This window comes from Pempheris klunzingeri, chromosome 23, assembly GCF_042242105.1.
Source record: "Pempheris klunzingeri isolate RE-2024b chromosome 23, fPemKlu1.hap1, whole genome shotgun sequence".
Taxonomy (NCBI): domain Eukaryota; kingdom Metazoa; phylum Chordata; class Actinopteri; order Acropomatiformes; family Pempheridae; genus Pempheris; species Pempheris klunzingeri.
Window position 1 is genome coordinate 15,203,114 of NC_092034.1, and position 18,679 is coordinate 15,221,792.

The 18,679-nt window shown below is 41.5% G+C and overlaps 3 protein-coding genes across 3 annotated transcripts; all 3 read left to right on the forward strand.

Moving 5' to 3' along the window:
* Positions 1–2,291: 2,291 nt before the first annotated feature.
* On the forward strand, positions 2,292–5,169 carry LOC139223022 (uncharacterized). Its single transcript, XM_070854952.1, has 6 exons — positions 2,292–2,317; positions 3,182–3,267; positions 3,542–3,880; positions 4,120–4,170; positions 4,363–4,479; positions 4,586–5,169. Exons 2-6 carry the CDS (start codon positions 3,210–3,212, stop codon positions 4,678–4,680), a joined length of 660 nt encoding a protein of 219 aa, XP_070711053.1. The 5' UTR covers positions 2,292–2,317; positions 3,182–3,209; the 3' UTR covers positions 4,681–5,169.
* A 1,200-nt stretch (positions 5,170–6,369) lies between these two features.
* On the forward strand, positions 6,370–10,464 carry LOC139222938 (uncharacterized). The gene is made up of 5 exons (XM_070854848.1): positions 6,370–6,452; positions 6,781–7,119; positions 7,372–7,494; positions 9,514–9,620; positions 10,305–10,464. Exons 1-5 carry the CDS (start codon positions 6,395–6,397, stop codon positions 10,368–10,370), a joined length of 693 nt encoding a protein of 230 aa, XP_070710949.1. The 5' UTR covers positions 6,370–6,394; the 3' UTR covers positions 10,371–10,464.
* A 2,802-nt stretch (positions 10,465–13,266) lies between these two features.
* LOC139222863 (protein S100-P-like) lies at positions 13,267–14,313 on the forward strand. The gene is made up of 2 exons (XM_070854756.1): positions 13,267–13,557; positions 14,064–14,313. Exons 1-2 carry the CDS (start codon positions 13,420–13,422, stop codon positions 14,202–14,204), a joined length of 279 nt encoding a protein of 92 aa, XP_070710857.1. The 5' UTR covers positions 13,267–13,419; the 3' UTR covers positions 14,205–14,313.
* The last annotated feature ends 4,366 nt before the right edge of the window (positions 14,314–18,679 follow it).

Genomic DNA, 18,679 nt, shown 5'->3' on the forward strand with positions numbered 1-18,679 from the left:
ATGTTACCATCAGAGGTAATACAAGGCATGCGAGACGATCCACTTCTCTTAAAAATGAAAATGAACTGATGGTAAGCAGTGAAGTTCAGTATTAACACCAAGCACAAATACATTGTGTAAAAACATAGATACTCAGTTACAAAATGCTTCAACTTCAGCACGACAAGACGGCTCGCAGCGGCTGACTTCCACAGAGCACAGGAAAGCACTAGGAGGGAGGGTGTTGACCCTCATCTGGCAGTGACTCACTCAAAAGACATGAGAACAACTTCCTCCGACCATTTGCAAAACCTTATTTTTAACCTTAATTAACTTTTCCAGTGAAGGATGCAGGAAAAGGTCATAAAAGAACTTGCTGTAGTCAAATGAGCTCATTTGTAGCATTGCAAAGTTCTTCCACATACGAACACTGATATGAAAAAAATGTAATGTTACATTATCACATGCAAAAATAATTAGAGCAAAATATATACACTAAGATTAAAATGGGAGTTGATGGGCTGCCATAGATTTGAATATGCTTTGTAACCCACAATAACTCAGATGGCCTCTGCCATCATAATGAGCTTATACAGGTGATGCGAGTCCAATAGTTAGTATTTTGTAATTTGGAGGTTGTAATGCACACAGGCGTTGTCATATGAACACAATGGGACAGAACGGGCCTCCATTGACTTTGATGCATTATATAATTCATAATGACTGTGGCTACTGTACATGTAATCATAGGGATCTTAAGTACAGGTCGCCAGTGTGAAGCACTGAGTATTTAAATAGTATGTAAATGGAGTTCAGGTTAAAATTATAAAGGGAGATAATGTACCGCTGTGCATTTTAATGTATGGGTGTAACTCATAACAACTCAAACAGCTCATACAAGCGTAATAGCACTTATGGCCGTGAGACTAATGGTTCAGAGGTTCGTGGCTGAAGGGTCTTCCTGTTTTCTCTCTCTCATCACACTCACAGTCCAAAGCAGAGCACAAGGCCACTTCCGTTTAGTAGATCTTACAGGAAACGCCACACAAGTCAGGCTGACTGTACCTTCTAAACGGCAGTTTCTGAAAAGTAGTGCCGCAAACACAATATAGACAAATTATCCCATTACAGAGTTAATACGGTGAATGTTGCAGCAAAAAGGTGCCTCACAGCGGATACAGAGCAACATTTGTTCACAACATTGATTTGGAGGCGTATTCCTTGGATCCTTGCAGATGTTAAGTCTAATATTCACTCTTCTTCCAGCCCTGTTTTGGTCTCCACCTCCTCCAGAGGGAAATCTGTGTGTCACATACACGTCGCTAAACTACTGCAGGGTAAAGCAATAAATCCTCCATTTTTCTTTTTTTGTTGCTGAAGCTATGTTAGAGAGTTGGAGATTCAACTATATGGTGATTTTGAAGGATGTGGTTGGTGGAGCTGTTGAACTGAGCAGAGAGCCTGCCTCACTGGTATGACCCTACAGTCTAATCTACACCTCTCTAACACATGACAACCTTCAGGGTGGATTCATTGCACGGCTGTGTCTCCGTAATGAGCCAGTGCAGGTTATAATAACGTCCCGTATGTATGGTTGAATACTGTAGCATGAAGTGTATTGATGTTCACTAGTTAACTGCTGAATTTGTCTGTCTTAGCCAAGCCCCCAGGAAGAGAGCCGGGCTTTGAAGCCAATTCGACATCGTTGCCAAACTGCGTAATTACAACAACGGTGTCCATCACGTGTTGAGATTTGGTTCCCAAAAAGACGTTTTCCATAGACATTGTTTATGAAAAAGATGTCTGTAAAGCATTTTATCCCCGCTCACGTTAGGGAAGGGAGGGCTAAAGCCTAAGTCTGTGAGGCCCAAAGAGCCAAAAGACTCAAGTTTGTGGCTGTAAAACCAAAACAAGGTGCTTAAAGATGCTAAAATGCTCAGTTGCCAGAAAACCTGTCATTCCTATGACATGATATTTATGTACAGTAGCTTTGAGAGCTTCACTACAATTCTGTTGCCGATATGAACCGTGCATGGGTTTTTTTTAATTCATGATATCAACAGCAGAGATCTACAAGTAGGGTTTAGTTTTTGGACATCCAGTATTTCAGTGCAGCATGACAAATACAAGGAAATGATGTCAGCCAGACAAGAAGAGCCGAAATCCTCCGACCTCACAGAGAGAGAGACACTGTGGACATTTATCAGATAGAAGCTATAGCTGCCTTCAGGTCGTCTGGAGGGGGGAGGGGGGTGAGAGATCTGAGTAGCACTCAGTGTGAACAGATGAAGCTTCTACTGAGCAGTCTATTACTCGCCTCTCTGTGTGCCAGCTTGGAGTAAGTAAAAAAAACACTCAAGGTCTCCATATTCAGTATTTGACAGTATTCTATAGGTTGTTATTCAAGAGTGATTGAGATAAATGTTTCTGTGGATTTAAAAGGCATCAATCAAGTCATATTAGTATGAATATGAGTATTAAGTAATATTAATAAAAAAGTATTCATAATAAATTAATCTTCAGGTGTAACAACATGCTGCACACAGTTTTTATGAATACAAAAGTAGTGTAGTTTGAGCAAAAGTATGTCACACGTTTGACTTCCTGTATCGAAGTCACTGCGTGGAGTCGGCAGGCAGCACGTACGAGACTTATATTAATGTATTAATTTAAAAGTGATTACAAACACGAGCAGCAAGAATTATAAATAATGTGGATTCAAGTGAACGTAATGGACTATTTGTTAAATATAATAAAACTGAAAGATTTAGATTGACTTAAGAAAAACGTGTTGGTTATGTATAGACCTAAAAAAATGATTTAAGGAAATGTTCATTTTATATTTGAAATATAATTCCTAATTTATTTTTTCCCACTGATTTGATAGAGTTTATATTTTGACTGAAAATATGTGTTTAAGTGGCTGAAGAAAATCAATAAAGAAAAATAAATGAATCATTGAAATTGATTGACGCAACGTTAAACAGCCAAAAAAAGAAACAATACAAAGGTCAAAACTATGAAAACATTTTTCACATTAATGCTGATGGTGGCACAGAGGTGATGCTGCGCTCCTCTGCTGATCGAGCCACTTTATGTAGCGCAGGATCCAAAAGCTTTCAGATGCAAATACGGGTGCACGGGGGCCAAGCAGTATGACTGATAACGACCACATCATGTCCCTGCCTCTGTCCGCTCACAGGTGGTCACCACACACGCCTGCTGTGAAGATGAAGCTTCTGCTGAGCAGTGTGCTGCTGGCCTCTCTCTGTTCGCCCTCATCTTGGAGTAAGTACAAACACGACGGCTCAACCTTTCATATCAATCTTAAGATTATTTCTGTATTGCTGCTGTGGTATTAAACTTGACCTGGTTGTTGACTTGTGAAACTCGTATCAAACAGATTAATTCACTGTCTTAAACCACGTCTACACATCACGTATCCTTTTCTTTTGTTAAGTGCCAAAAAAACGTACAACTTCCTACATTTAGCTTCTGTTATTGGGCAACATGTCTGGTTTCATGATGAACTACCAGATCATGTATCACTGTCTCCTCACAGGTGTTTCATCATACAGGCTTGTTGTGACCCAGAGTCCTGACGTCTCTGTCACAGAGGGGGGGGCAGTAAACATCTCCTGCTGCTGGAAAGGGGAATATAAGAAAATGAGAGTTAAGTGGCTGAAGAATCAAACAGCGATTAAGAGGCAATCTCAAGGATCCATGGCACAGACGACATCTGACTGCTTTAACTTGACCTTTATCAAGATCACATGGGAGGATTCAGGGAGATACACCTGCAGGGTCATACAGGAGATACCAGCTTTGTCTGTGGTTAATGGAAGTGGTACAGTCATCACAGTTAGAGCCAGAGAGGACACAGAGGACGGAGCAGCAGGAGGTATGTGACAAATCATGCTTGTTCTCTTGACAGTGCCACGTTAAGGGTTTGCCAATGGGGGGGTTTGATAATGATGTGTATTCAGAATGTGTCTGTTCGGATCAGAAAAGGCTTGTTTTATATATCAACTACTCATGCAAGATTTGTAACTTTTAATTAAGTGGAACTTCTTTTGACAATTCCACTTTATGTAAAACAAACGTTGAGATACCATTTTTGTCTGGTTTGTGTGGTTAAAGGAAGTGGCACAGTCATTACAGAGGGCGGAGCAGATCCCACCGTGACTGGCGGTAGGTGACAATCACAATCACCAGAGGTCTAACATGTACACTATTATGTTTATTAGGAATGAGATCAGTCCTTTTAAAACATACAGTCGTTATATGGCCTCAGGCAGTGGTGCTTCTCTGTTTCAGCCCTCTGTAGTTAAACAGCCAAGTGTCTGCCTGGTCTAAGCTGCTGTTTCTGGGGGTGAATTCCAGATTCCCAAAAGGATGAAGTGTTGATCTTCGTCATGAGGTGCCTGCCCCTGCTTGCCCTCATCATAGTTTTCCTCTGCCTCAACAAGTTAGGGACCAGAGCTCAGCAACGGACACCAGGTACAGTATAACTCTCCCTTAATGACAGGCGGCCTACGTCAGCCATCAGCAGCACTTATGTCACAGCACATCACGACTCTTATCGAGCAGCGCACTCATGTTTCAGCTGCTCCTGCAAATGAGCCTCCAGCCCAAAGAGCAGAAGAAGGCCGAGAAGAAGAGGAGGAGGAGAGAGAAGAGAGAGGAAGAGAAGCTGAGTGAAAATAAGAAAGGAGATGAAGAAAACCACGGGGTGATGTAATATGATTAGGAAGGATACGTTTCCCAATAACCAGCAAACTGCCGTATCTCACATTCTCTTCTGTTTAAAGCTCAGTCGGTATTTATCTGCCAAAAATATCTGTGGAAGATTTAAAAAAAAAGATGGTGTCTTGTACGCACCCTGTTGTTTTGTGTGAGGTGGGGGCCTCATCTCTGTGGAGACGAGTTCAAGTGAAGAGGGGGAAATAATGTTAACAACTCAGAAACATCTAAAACATAAGGGGCACCAACTAGACAGAGCTTTTATTAAGTGGGCCGCACGTCAAAAAGGATGTGAACCACAGGTTGGTCTTTAACAATGTGTTGTATGTTAGCGGTGTATCGTGTGTTTCAGTTAAGTAAAATCTTAATCTGAAAAGGGAAGAAGCCCGGAAAGGGTCACAGAGGAAAATATTTCCAATGGTACAAAAAATAAAATCAAAAAATACACATTTGTTTGTCTTTCATTAAAAAAAAAATTCCTGCTGGGTTCTGTGGAGCAGAGAGTGAGGAGTGAAAAGTACTGAAATGTAGTAGAATGATGAACCAAAAATCAAAAATCCACTAAGACACCTTCCCAGCCAGGTGTACCAGGATCATCAGGCACAGTACTGAGCCGTTTAGAATGCTATTAAGAAATAATAGTAAAAGAAAACTGTCAATTAATGAATATTGACCCAAAATATATGTAATGTGGATACAGTACGGAACATATTAGAACATAAAAGGTGTTTTCTTTAAATATTCACTTGTGCTTTTCTCATTTAAGAGCCGTAGCTGGTGGTAGGAGATGTTTGTTTCCTGTGTGTGTGTGTGTGTGTGTGTGTGTGTGTGTGTGTGTGTGTGTGTGTGTGTCATTGTCATTGTCATTGTCATTGTCATTGTCAGGCTCTTTGGGTGGATGAATTAATCCAGGTCCTGCGGTGTCACACATACACCACCCTGCTGCCACAAGCACTTCCTGGAGCTACCAGAGTGTATGAATTCGCAGCAGAAAATAGTCCCCTGCAAATGTCCTATTTCCTCCATTACAGCCCAAAGTTTAGACTTTACCTAGTGGTAATACTAGCAGCTAGAAAGGGCACAATATACGCCATTTGTAACCTCCCACAACCTTTTGTTTGCTCCACACTAAAACTGTCAGAATAATGGGAATTACAGAATAATCACATAAAACCCTGCACAGGGGGCTTTGATTCACGTACTAATGTATTGCTACAGGTTACACATCCTGCAATGCTGGTAATTATACTGGTAATTAACTTACTACAAAGAAACTAAGATACATCAGGGAGAAATAGAAATAGAGACACAGCTCTGGGCTGGCACAATCTTGCGTCCATCATCTTAATTCCTTAATGGAAATGCTGATGATGTCTCGCTGCTTCTCACCTCGGCGTCCTGTTTTGTTCGTTAAAGACTGTGAGATCACCGAAGGGTTAGACACTTGTGAATGTCATCAGTATAGTTATAGCTGCCTTCTGTCAGATTGAGGAAGGAGCAGAGGCTGTGGTTTTCACACTTCTCTGCAGAAAATGCAGAGGAACTGATGAAAAAGAGTGTGATGCCCAGTTTGTTTTCTCTGTGTGTGTGTGTGTGTGTGTGCATGCGCATGTATGAGTACATGGTGGGAAGGACTTAGAGTGTCAGTAGTCAGTGATGAATCAGTGTGAAGATGAAGCTTCTGCTGAGCAGTGTGCTGCTGGCCTCTCTCTGTTCGCCCTCATCTTGGAGTAAGTACAAACTCAACAGCTCAACCTTTCATATCAATCTTTTTATTTTCAACTGACAAATGTGTAAAGAGAAATGAGAAAAAAGATTATTTCTGTATTGCTGCTGTGGTATTAAACTTGACCTGGTTGTTGACTTGTGAAACTCGTATCAAACAGATTAATTCACTGTCTTAAACTACGTCTACACATCACGTATCCTTTTCTTTTGTTAAGTGCCAAAAAAAACGTACAACTTACTACATTTAGCTTCTGATTGAGCTTCTGTTATTGGGCAACATGTCTGGTTTCATGATGAACTACCAGATCATGTATCACTGTCTCCTCACAGGTCTTTCATCACAAAGGCTTGTTGTGACCCAGAGTCCTGACGTCTCTGTCACAGAGGGGGGGGCAGTAAACATCTCCTGCTGCTGGACAGGGGAATATGAGAAAATGAGAGTTAAGTGGCTGAAGAATCAAACAGAGATTAAGAGTCACTCTCAAGAATCCATGGCACAGAAGACCTCTGACTGCTTTAACTTGACCTTTATCAAGATCACATGGGAAGATTCAGGGAGATACACCTGCAGGGTGACACAGGAGATACCAACTTTGTCTGTGGTTAATGGAAGTGGTACAGTCATCACAGTTAGAGCCAGAGAGGACACAGAGGACGGAGCAGCAGGAGGTATGTGACAAATCATGCTTGTTCTCTTGACAGTGCCACGTTAAGGGTTCGCCAGTGGGGGGGTTTGATAATGATGTGTATTCAGAATGTGTCTGTTCGAATCAGAAAAGGCTTGTTTTATATATCAACTACTCATGCAAGATTTTTAAAAATCATTCTTTTTAATCTTGAAGTGGAACTAATTGAGAAAAGTACATTTTATGTAAAACAAACAAATAAGAGCAAATGTAAAAAGGTAAAGTTGGTTCTCAGGTTCTCCAGGTGCAGGTTCGAACAGCAGTCCTCTGTCACTGCCTGTGATAATCTCCCTGGCTGTGGCGGCTCCATTGCTCCTCATCACTGTCATCTGTCTCTGCACTCTGCGAAGGAGACAAGGTACAGAGATAAGCAACTACAGTATAATTTACGTGTCAGACACTCAGGCGATGCATCGTGCCAGATTTAATGCTCCATTCACCTAAATGACAAACGCCATATGTTCTTACTTCCTCAGTTTGAGGTGAGGTAAAGAATACAGGGGAACAGAATGTTATTTGTGGTACGCACGGCATTAAGAAAATCAAAACAAGGGCTAATCCCACAAATGATGTTTCTCAGGATAGTCCACAGAGCATGCTGGCAAAAGTTTTCATAGTGATGTCTGTGAATTATTCAGCAGCTACGACATTATTTCTTGAAAGAGATGATCGCTGTTAATTTGAGATGTTGAGTAATTTATGTAATTAAATGTGATTCATTTATTGTATTTTTTCCATTTTGCTCTGAATGTCTACATAGCTAAACACCACTAGAACTGTGAGTGAGAAAATCTGTATTTTTGTTATTTGCGAAAACTGAGCCTTACTGCTGTAGACCATACTGTCGTCGCACTTTTTGTTCTAGGACACCAGGTACAAATGATAGTGATGATAGCTCATTACAGAGCGGACTCTCAGTCAAGCCTCATTAGGGAACTAATGCTGAACCTTACAAAGCTTAAAACACTACATTGACTTGTATGTGTCTAAATTGTATCCACTGCCAACGTAAAACTATTGATTAGAGCAGCTTTAATCTCAGCACAGGAGAGCAGAAACAGTCTTTCCATTTAACCCTGGTTAAGAGCGTAGCGGCTGAATTCTGAACATGATGGAAAAGATAGAGAATCGTTTGACAGGAAAGAATGCAGATGCAGAAAAAGCATCAAGCAATAACACCGATAACCATTTCTAGAAAAACATGCTGCTACACACTCATCAGTTTGCATGTAGATGTTTTGATTATATATGACATTCGGCATGAAGGAACCTGGTTTTATTTCGCCCTGTATACATGATTCTGATATTTTCCAGCTCTCTGAGTGTCTAATGTGATATGTTTTTGACTCTTCCATAGTCACCAAACCTTATATAAACATTATATAAATTTTTATCAACTGTCTACTACTACTACTACTGCGTAGCACAAGTTGTGGGAAACAACTTGATGTTTGATGTTTACACAGGCAACACATAGGTCTAACCTTCAATGATGTTGACAGTAAGGCGTATCTTTATACAGGTAGGCTCACGAGGTTTTAACACAAGATATGTATGCTTTCAGTGAGAAATGTATGGGGCCAAGAATTCCACCCTGTGGCACACCATAGATGATGTCTGCTGAGAATGATGTAGAACTGTTTGTTGCAATAGGGTTGGCTCTACGGATGGTTTACATGATGATAAAATATATCAATGGTTTCCAGTCCAAAGGCTTCCTGTACCAGTGGCAAAGGTTAGGTTGATGTTTAAGAAAATGGAAGATAGTGTAGGAGTAGTGTTAGTAGTAGTGTTAGCCTTGTAGTCATAGTAATAGCAGTAGTAGCAGCCTACTTGAAGCAGAGCGCGGGAGTTGCTGGTCTAATGCGTATGTTCTAATGCTGTTTGCTTGTGCTATTGTGAGAGTTTAATGTTTTAAAGAGTTAACGGCAAATTTATAGCAACTAGACAAGGATCTCCTGAGTACTGTGATGTAAAATGATTGTTTTTGTCAATGGAGTCTGGTGACTTTATACTGAGGGATGTAACAGCCGTTTCTGGTTTATCGAAATGGATCTTACAGGTCTATCTCTGTAGGGATCCTTTCCATAATGTTGTCAGATGTAGTTTCATGGGCAGCCCCAAAGGGTTATGTCTGTATTTGTATAGTGCTTTTCTAGTTATTTCAACTACTCAAAGCACTTTACATGACATCCTCATTCACACATCATTCATACAGGAGGAATGTAATTTGGAGGAGACTATTCTTTCATACTCAAAATAAAGCTGTATTTTCATCACAGTACTTTGTGCAACAATGTTATTAATCATTTGTGTGTGTGTGTGTGTGTGTGTGTGTGTGTGTGTGTGTGTATTTGTGCGTGTGTGTGGCCCACAGTTTCGGCACAAGCAGCCAGGGTGATCTATGAGGTTCCGCACACTGACTCTGAAGAGGCAGAAATGGACAAACACAGCACCAGCTCCTCCAGAGGCTCTTCTCAGTGGGTGAGTCTAATGGCATCAAGAGTCGCTCAAGATTCGCGTTTTATGTGGCCTTTATAGAACATGCATGAGCTGAAGTGTGAATGATGGTGGATGATGTGTTGAATGCTGCGGTGGTGTGGTGAAATATGCATGTGTAGAAAGCCCCAAATTACAGATCCTATGTTGGTTACCAGTGTGATTATAACGGTATAATGGTACGCAGCATGTGTGACCTTTCCACTTAGTGTAACAGTGTTCTTAAAGGCTGTACTTTTCAGTGTTGTATTAGACTGCAGGCCAACTGTGATACGCCTGCATCTTTCATATAAGCCTATAAACAGTAGATGTTTAATTTGGGTAAGATTTATTACACAACTGTTGTACTGGATCACATTGTACCATGAAAAGACATTTCTGTACACTCTGGCCACTCAGTTTGAAGTATAATGTCCAAGTTCGAACTTATTACAGCTTCCACTTCCTGCATTTTGAAACATTATTATGAAATCTAACTGACATCCTGTGTCTGACTTATTGCGCCCATGGCTCACGCCTACTGATGATTTTCTGTTGACCTTTAAGCATCAAAAACCTGAATGCTCTTTAATCTTACCCTTATGTGATGCAGGCTGCTACGCTGCTACACTGCACTTCTACATTACAATGTGTGTTTGCAATCATTGTTTTTATCTCTCTCTCTTTCAGTGTCAGGTACCAGTGTACGAGTCCTTTGATTACTTTGAACGTGTGGAGAACAAAGAAAGTGGCTGATGAGCATGTATATAATGTACATTCATTGACCTTTCATTACCTTTACCTCAGTTATGTAAATGTTTTTATATTTTTCTATAAACTTTTATCCATCTTTGTTGTCTGAGTTCATTTCAGTGATGACAAAGTGCAAGTTCATTGATAGATGCTTTACTTGTATTGTGAGAAAATTCTTTTGTTTTGGCTTGATCATGCTACCAGGTAGTCAGGTGTATACAGTCGTTCCAACAATGCAGTTTTCACAATGACTCGAGGGCACAATAAACCCACTGAGTGGAAACTGTGCTGCTCAAGGGTCGCTGAATAGGTCAGTGACAGGAAGTGGAAACATCGCCTGTGACGGCTGAAATAGTTTCTGTCCTTGTGTGCGTTTTTATCACGTTTTTGCAAAAGAGACTGAATAACAACCCCTCGCTGTAAATACAATTTGTTTTTATCCTCTTATCACTCAGCTCTCAGTATATGCTCATCTGCGTTTCAGGTTATGTGTTCATTTCAAAAAAAAAAAAAAAAAGTGGTGTAGTGCCTCAAATTGTCACGATGGCTCTTCAATGCAACTAATAACAAAACCTTTTGTAACTTGCAGGCTACAGTAAATAGCTTTCAGTGTCTCGACGGCATCCTGCTCGGCCATAACAGTGCTGGCACAGAAACTAATCTGTAGGAACTGTTCACGCAACCCTGAGGTATCACACCCTCCCACTGGCTGCATGCTGAATTTGTGGTGTGTTCAAGCACAAGACGTTATATATATATATTAGAAACACGTTGGAAACAGTATAAAATGGTTATATGCAAAAAAACATAATAGAATAGAATTTCTTAATGGGAGCAGGAAAGTCGTTCCCTCCCAACTTTTACTCCCAGAATGGTGTTCCCATGCATTCCCCCTACTTCCACCCCTGGTTAGCATGTACATTAATTAGCATGTACTGTAATTAGTTGGCAACTATCAGCCTTGTAGGATATACTAAGTAGACAGAAAATTAGGTCCCATATTTTTTTTGAAAAGCTTCTTTTTAACATAAATATGTGTCTCTATGTGAAAAGACAGTCCTCTCTGTTTTACCTGCTCCGTCTTTCAGTAAACGTGTGTGAAAACATGCTGTTTAGACTTTGCTCCCTTTATGATGTCGTAAGGGGATCTTCTGAACACGTGACCCCCCCTCCAACCTTTCAGCAGGCCGACTGTAACCAACCCCTGAATCCACCTTACTGTCCCCCTTTTTTTTTCTCCCTCACTAACACCAGCTCCCGGTGACACAGAGATGTCGAAGGCGAGAGCAAAGAACCTAAACTGTTATGTTCTTCTAAAGCGGAGCGCTCAAACATAGCTGCAGCAGCCATGTCTGCTGGTAGAAAAGTAATGTGATGTGTCTCCATGTAAACCTGTTCCAGTCAGATCTCCGAATACATGTGAGAACTTGAAAAAGACCTATATGGCAGAATATGGGACCTTTAAAACCTGTTACCCTGTAGTGGGGTGTTTGACACGTACTATTGTGATCTAAAAATGTCTGATCTGTTCTGATTGACCAGAATTATAAAAATGTTTGCTTGGGGTGAAACTAAGGTTTAGATGAAACATTCCCACAGACTGTGCCACTTTGCTAAGTGCAGTCTGTGAATTTAAACGTTTATTGGACTTGTACAAACATTTTAGTCATTCTGGGCAAATAGCAGGCATCTGTGGGGGAAAAAAAAGAAACCTTTTAACAAGCGTCGCACTACTGGATAACAGGTGAAAAACATGCACAGTGGATAGTAGTAAAAGCTACACAGTAAGGATGACTTAGTTGTTTCTTCAGCATAATTCATCGATGGTCATAAGGTGAACTTTATGACTAATACGTTGATAAATACTAGACTGACTGGTGCCTATTTATTGGCAAGAAGGCAGTTGAACCGATGAGTCAGTCAGTTTCAAACTAATAAGAAGCATCAAAGGCCACAAAAACACTTCATCGCTTATGGGAGCAAACAAACAGTCAGGCGAGGTTGGAGTGCCCCTTACCTGCAAACCAGCTGCTTACTCACTGGTACGAGGTGTTAACCACCACACAATGTAACTACAGTTTTCTCACACTTTCACACTGTGTCTTTCATTTGCAAACCAGCGCATTGCTTTAGCTATCATGTACATCAAGTAGATCATGACACAATACTATTACTTACAAAAATCAACCATGTTTGGAAAGCAGTTGTGGTTAACACTGCTTTAGTTCCTGGAGCTTATTGAATGTATCCAACTGATTTCAATTTATTTATTTTATTTGTATAGCCCAATATCACAACAGAGTGTCTCATAGTGCTTTACAAAGTTCACTGAAATAAACAAGTGTAAGCGAACAAACAATCTAATAAAGAGTCCAGCAGTCGATGAGGCAGTAATATATCAAAGATACAGAATATGAATTTTTATTGTTGATCTTTTGCAGTCAGCGTGCTGCAGCTGGCTTTCAGCACTGGTTGCAGGAAACCAGACCAGGTCGGAGAACCACAAAAAACAAACAAATGCATGTACGCACTCTCATGTACTTCTATGCAGTGAACCTTCCTCTTGTGGCTTGTGTCCACCCTTATGCAGCAGCACGGACAACCACCAACCCCAACAGGTGCAGTGGGTTTCAGTAGCATCCAGCGATGATACTCAAAGTAACAATAAGTTAATTGTGATTTACTTTGTGTCAGATCGAACGAATCGGTTCGGATCGGTTAGCTGCCTTTGTGCTTTAGTTCATGAAAACACCACCCATTAACTCAATAGAGAAATGACTATAACTCTATGGTTTATGAGCGTTTATGTACACAGGGAGTTGTAGGGCTGAGGTAGTGTTGACACAGTTGGAGCCACCACCTTTATCAAACACTGAAGCCTGTATTCTTTGACCTTTTGAGCACTGTGTGTCTCGTCATTTGTCCCAAGCCTTTTTTCAAAACGTATAAAAAGAATCCCCTTTTCCGATCCTGACTCACCTTCCTCACTGTCGACCGGTATTAGTCTTCCATTCTGTCCTTCACTGCATCAAACGCCACTTTAGCAGCAACCATGACCCAGCTAGAGACAGCCATGGCCATCCTGATCAAGACCTTTGATACATATGCTGCTGGCGAAGGCAAGAAGGACACCCTGACCAAAGCGGAGGCCAAGGCTTTGCTGGAGAAGGAGCTGCCTGGACTGCTGAAGGTACCGTGCGGCCCTGGGGAGGGATAACTGTGCTGAGCGGGGCGGTGGCAGCACTGAGGCCTCCTTAATGCTCATACTAATATTTGTCCACTATTCCTGTAATATATACATACAAAAGAGGCCACCAACATCATAACACCCATTTTCTGGACTTAGCTGATGCTAAAACAGGCATTTCAATTTTATGTCTGACTTTTGTTGTCTTTATGGCCCAGAAATATTTGTGGTTAACCAACCACAACTTTCAAACTGGTGATATTTAGTAGCTGTGCATTTTGGATGTTTTGTTAAGGTGAGTTTTGCATTTTTGAGCAAGTCCCTCCTGTCATTGTGCACTGCCTCTACATTACGTTTGCCTTGAGTGTAAAACATACATGCTGGATAGTAAAAGTCTGCTGAATATGGCTGGAAAAAGGCTGATCAGCGTCCCCAGAGGCATACCGTAGTATGATGTAGTACTCTAACAGTATCTGACAACGTTAAAGCTGCTCTGTTGGTCCGTGCAGATGACGAAGAACCAAGATGAGGTGGACAAGCTGCTAAAGGGGCTGGATTTTAACGGAGACTCTGAGGTCGACTTCAGCGAGTTCGTGGTGCTGGTGGCTGCTCTCACCTGCGCCTGCCACAACCGCTGCCCCAAGAAGTGAGCTGGCCGGCTGCACCCTAGGGTGGGGCCAGATGGCTCCAACAATGAAATGAAATCCCTGTAGTGACTGTTTTCTTTAACGACTGAATAAAAGGATTTATTTACCTGTATGTGGCTCGTGCACGTGTATTGAAATCCCAACCAGGGACGGTGGAGTGAACAGAACAGACGGCTCAGGCCAGTGTGTGAAATGGAAAGAAGATGGTCAGGAAAATAGAATATAATTACAAAAAATACAAGTTGTCCTTCAAGTTGTGAAGTTGAAGAATTTTCTATATTGCTTGCTCTTCTTTAGTTCCTTAAAATGTAGAGAAAGAAATTGGATTTTCCCCGTGTGTGACATACATACAACACAAAAACATGATAAAAAAGATACAGAGCAGCAACAAAACACTGAGGAGTGAAAAACGTTTCCAATATAACTCGCTTATGTAATTTAAAGAATATAAAAATACCAAAAGATCAGTAGATTTGTCTCAAAAGATACAAACGTATTACAAACTGCACTGTAATTTGAGTGTGTGTACAGATTTATGTGCTGAGATAGAGCACCAGACTTCCTGTCTAACGAGGACAAGGCATGTACGCATGCATGTGAAACTACAAGTTCTCAGTGTGCTCCGTCTTCTGAGAATTCTTTATTTTCATCTGTCAGATGAGAAAATAGTTCCGGTTTGATGAAACCATTCCAAGCTTAAAACCAAAACATGCATAGATAAATTCCGGACGCTCGCAGCAGGAGAGCATGCTCACCAGATCTCAAGCGAGCGGTCAGAGCGGTGGCTTCGTATGTGATGCAACAGCCACATCCTGCAACTGAATTAGTGGTCACACTAAGGGCCATTTCTGATTTGAGTGGGTGCTTAAAAGTCAGCGGAAAAACAAGTGCAGGGTGCACATGGAGATGACAACAAATTCAAGCAGAGGAGAAACTGTTGGATTACACAACAGCTCTGCAATGCAAACTGATATTTGACACTTTGGCTTCCATTGGTGTGGCAGGACAGGAACAACAGAAGGGCTTGGAGATCCAAAGACTCTGGAGGGGAAACTTTTAGAACCAGCTATTTTGTTAATCCTCTGATCGAAGGCATCAAGCTGCTTCTTAATCCACCTCTGTGACACTTTCTGTCTTTAGATCAGGTCAACCCCCTTTTAGCCCACCAGGGAGCACTGGCCGAGTGACACACTTTCCCCAGCCGGGACGGTTGTGTAATTACAGAATGCCTGTGTTGCCCTCTAGCGGCCGACATGCTCACATTTCATTAACCGTGCATTGAAGCATTGAAGCAGAACAGGCGCTTGTGCATCACTATCAGCAGCACCATCACAAGTCGCCCCTGCCATCATGGATGAGCCGTCGTGTCTGCATTCACAATCTCCCTTTTCTGTGTGACTGCAGTTGATTCGGCCGCGCACGCCGAGTCCAAGGCCTCACAGTGCTGTTTGTGAAATGTGGCGGGCCTGTAATCGGCTTGCAAGGTCATTAAGCTCAGACTCTCCCCTCTCCACTTCCTCTCTCTCTCTCTCTCTCACTCACTCTCTCTCTCTCCCTCTCTCTGTCCGAGGCATTATGAAGGCTTATGGGGATTAGGTGTCCGTGGTGGAGGAGGATGTAGCTCTGGAGTCAGGAGATACAGGTGGGAAGTGTGGCGGGGTGAGGAGTTTACTGCAGTTTGCAGTGCATGTGTTACAGTATATCCTTATATGTGTGATCTTGTGGTATACACTATAATCAACTGCTATTCTACTACGTCTTTATAAGCAAGTTCTACCCTCAGATGTGGGCCATGAGATATGGTCAAAAGCTCTGGGAATTACTAAGTAAATGGACCCCAGTACAAGAAACGAGTCTAAAATGATTCCCCATGCTCATGCGAAAGTCTTCCCATAGGCACCAATCTCAAACCATGTCTTCATGCAAGATATTTGTGGTCAGAGGAGTTTTACACCGAACACTCACACATACTCTGCTGAGTTTGGCCCACGTGAGGAGGTAGAGCACTTATGAATACCTCATTCTGTTTTAAAGCCACACATCTTGGGTCATATGAGCTGCCAGGTTGTCCAGCTCATCTCGTGGCCTGACTTACAGCCGCAGAAACATGATCAATACACTGCAGCTCTTTGTCCATGAACTTAAACCGAGTGTGTTTTCTTGTCCCCGTAGGCATCATGGGGCGTCACTGGTTTTTACTGAGGGGCTAAAGTACGTCTGCTAGCACTGAGAGGCTACTTGACACATGACTGTCTGACTCGTGGGTTGTTTGAATATTGATTATGTCATCTTTCAACTTGTGATTTGTCCTTTAACTCTCACATAAAACAAATTTCCAGGACTGCTTTTTTCCATCTACGTAATATTACTAAAATCAGGCCCATCTTGTCTGGCACCATGAATCACTGCTGCGGAGTGTCAGCCACTGTCACTTTTTACTAATATTACTAATATTAACTTTTTCACAGTTAACATATTGCTAATTACTAGTCATATTCCTATTGTCAGTATAGTTGCAGTTCACTGCACTTTGTCTGTCATTATGTAATCCTAATCTTTACCAGATGAAAATTTAGAGAGAAAAACCAAACTCTATCATCAGGTGAATGAGTTGGTGTAAGCAATCAAAACCATGTGAAACATCTCTTTATACGTTGAGTGAGTCTTTAGTTGAGTTAGTTAGTCGAGTAATTAAACATGACTGTAATTACTTAAGCGTCCATTTGCCAAATGAGGTCATGGGTGCCTCATTTCCCTTTATTTTACAAGCTCTCTCCCAAGAACGACCTGTTGACTGTGTGTGTAGACTAGAGGTTTGTGCACTGGCCTACAAATAGTCGTCAGGGCTTATAGAACATACCAGGGAGTTCCTCCCATACCACACATTCCTTTTAACTCAGTGTCACTGGGGTCATTCCTGTCAAACAGGATGCTGATATCTGTCTGCTTTGAAGACTAAAGTCCTGTCTCCGCTAATGTCTGAACATTGAGCGACGCTGACTGTCGCCACCACCAGACCTTTATCAACATTACCTAGAGGCTCTAAAAATCTGATAGTGAGGTGAAACTAAACAGAAAACAGCCCCCACTCACAGCAGACAGTGGTGTCGGCTCTGCCACCTTTGGCCTACTCACATGATAAGCGTGCTTAAGCTACATTTATGCTTGACACAGTGTCCCTGCCACAAGGGTGTGCATGCTAAAAATGACGTCATCGTGTCTCTTGCTTCAAGTGTGAAAGCTCCACGAGTCTTTGCAGTGCTCGGTTGTGCACCCCTGAACTTTTTGAGTTTGTGAGCGCTGCACGGGTTGGAACGAACAAACACAAACATAGCATAGAAGTGTAAATGAAACATCCACGTGGACTTATTCGAGCGAGCCATGTGCAAATTTGTCCACTTGCAGCAAAAAGAAGCAGACTTCTCTATGATTAGATAATCTAGATCAGATCAGATGAAATATTTAATACAAGCATTCATTCCCAATAGAATACTTTGTAACATGAGCACAATTTAAATGTATATTGTTGCTACAATCATTTATATACTTCTGTATCATTGAAGTACAGCTTAGTGATTTTCTATGTTCTTACCACTACCTGTAGCAACACACCAATGAAGACACAAGCGTGTCGTCTTAGTGTTGAAGGTTGATGTTATTCTATATCTATTATTATTCTATATATTTATTTTCTTCTTGTCAACTCATCCAATGAAAAGACCCAAATAAACAACGTTTTATTCCGTCTCTTAAAGGATAACTTGGGTATTTTTAAATGACATATTTTGGGTTTGAAATCACCAGTGGGTACAAAAGGTTTTTGGAGCCGGTCCAGCAGATCGCCTCAGCTGGCAGCTGTGAATGGGCTACAATGGCTGTAATGTAATCCTTTGGGGCAACCGAGCCCAATCAAAACACGTCCACTAAGAGCGCTGGTTTTTGCCACTGACCGGACCAGATTGTTGAAGTGTGTGACAGCGTTAGGGAGAGGATCCCAACAGAGAGAGACCTGTTACATCCTCACACAAGAGTCGCTGCTCTACCGCTGCCTCGATTGGTTAGTTGGTATTATTGTGGCTCTCAGTTCCAAGCCCACTAGCTTGAAGTGAAGGTGTGCATCTTTCCAAATCGGTTACAAACACATAGTTTGTTCTTTCAAAGGGCTCAGCAAAATCCTTAAACAGTATGGAACTGTAGTTTTTAGCAAACATAACTTAGACAGTAGGAGATGCATTTGTAAGGGACTATTTAAAGCTTACTGGTGTGTTTTTAAGGATGGAATAATAAGATATACCAGACTTTGAATTCACCGACAGTTCTTGCTAGAAGGATTAGTTTGTTGATTGTAAAAATATAGATATACAGCATAATATGATCAAATAAAATCTCTACAATATACAACATATAAGCGAAACAGTTGCAGGGAGACAGAAGAGTGTTTTCCAACATGATGGAACTTTTTTTTTTTAACTTTATTC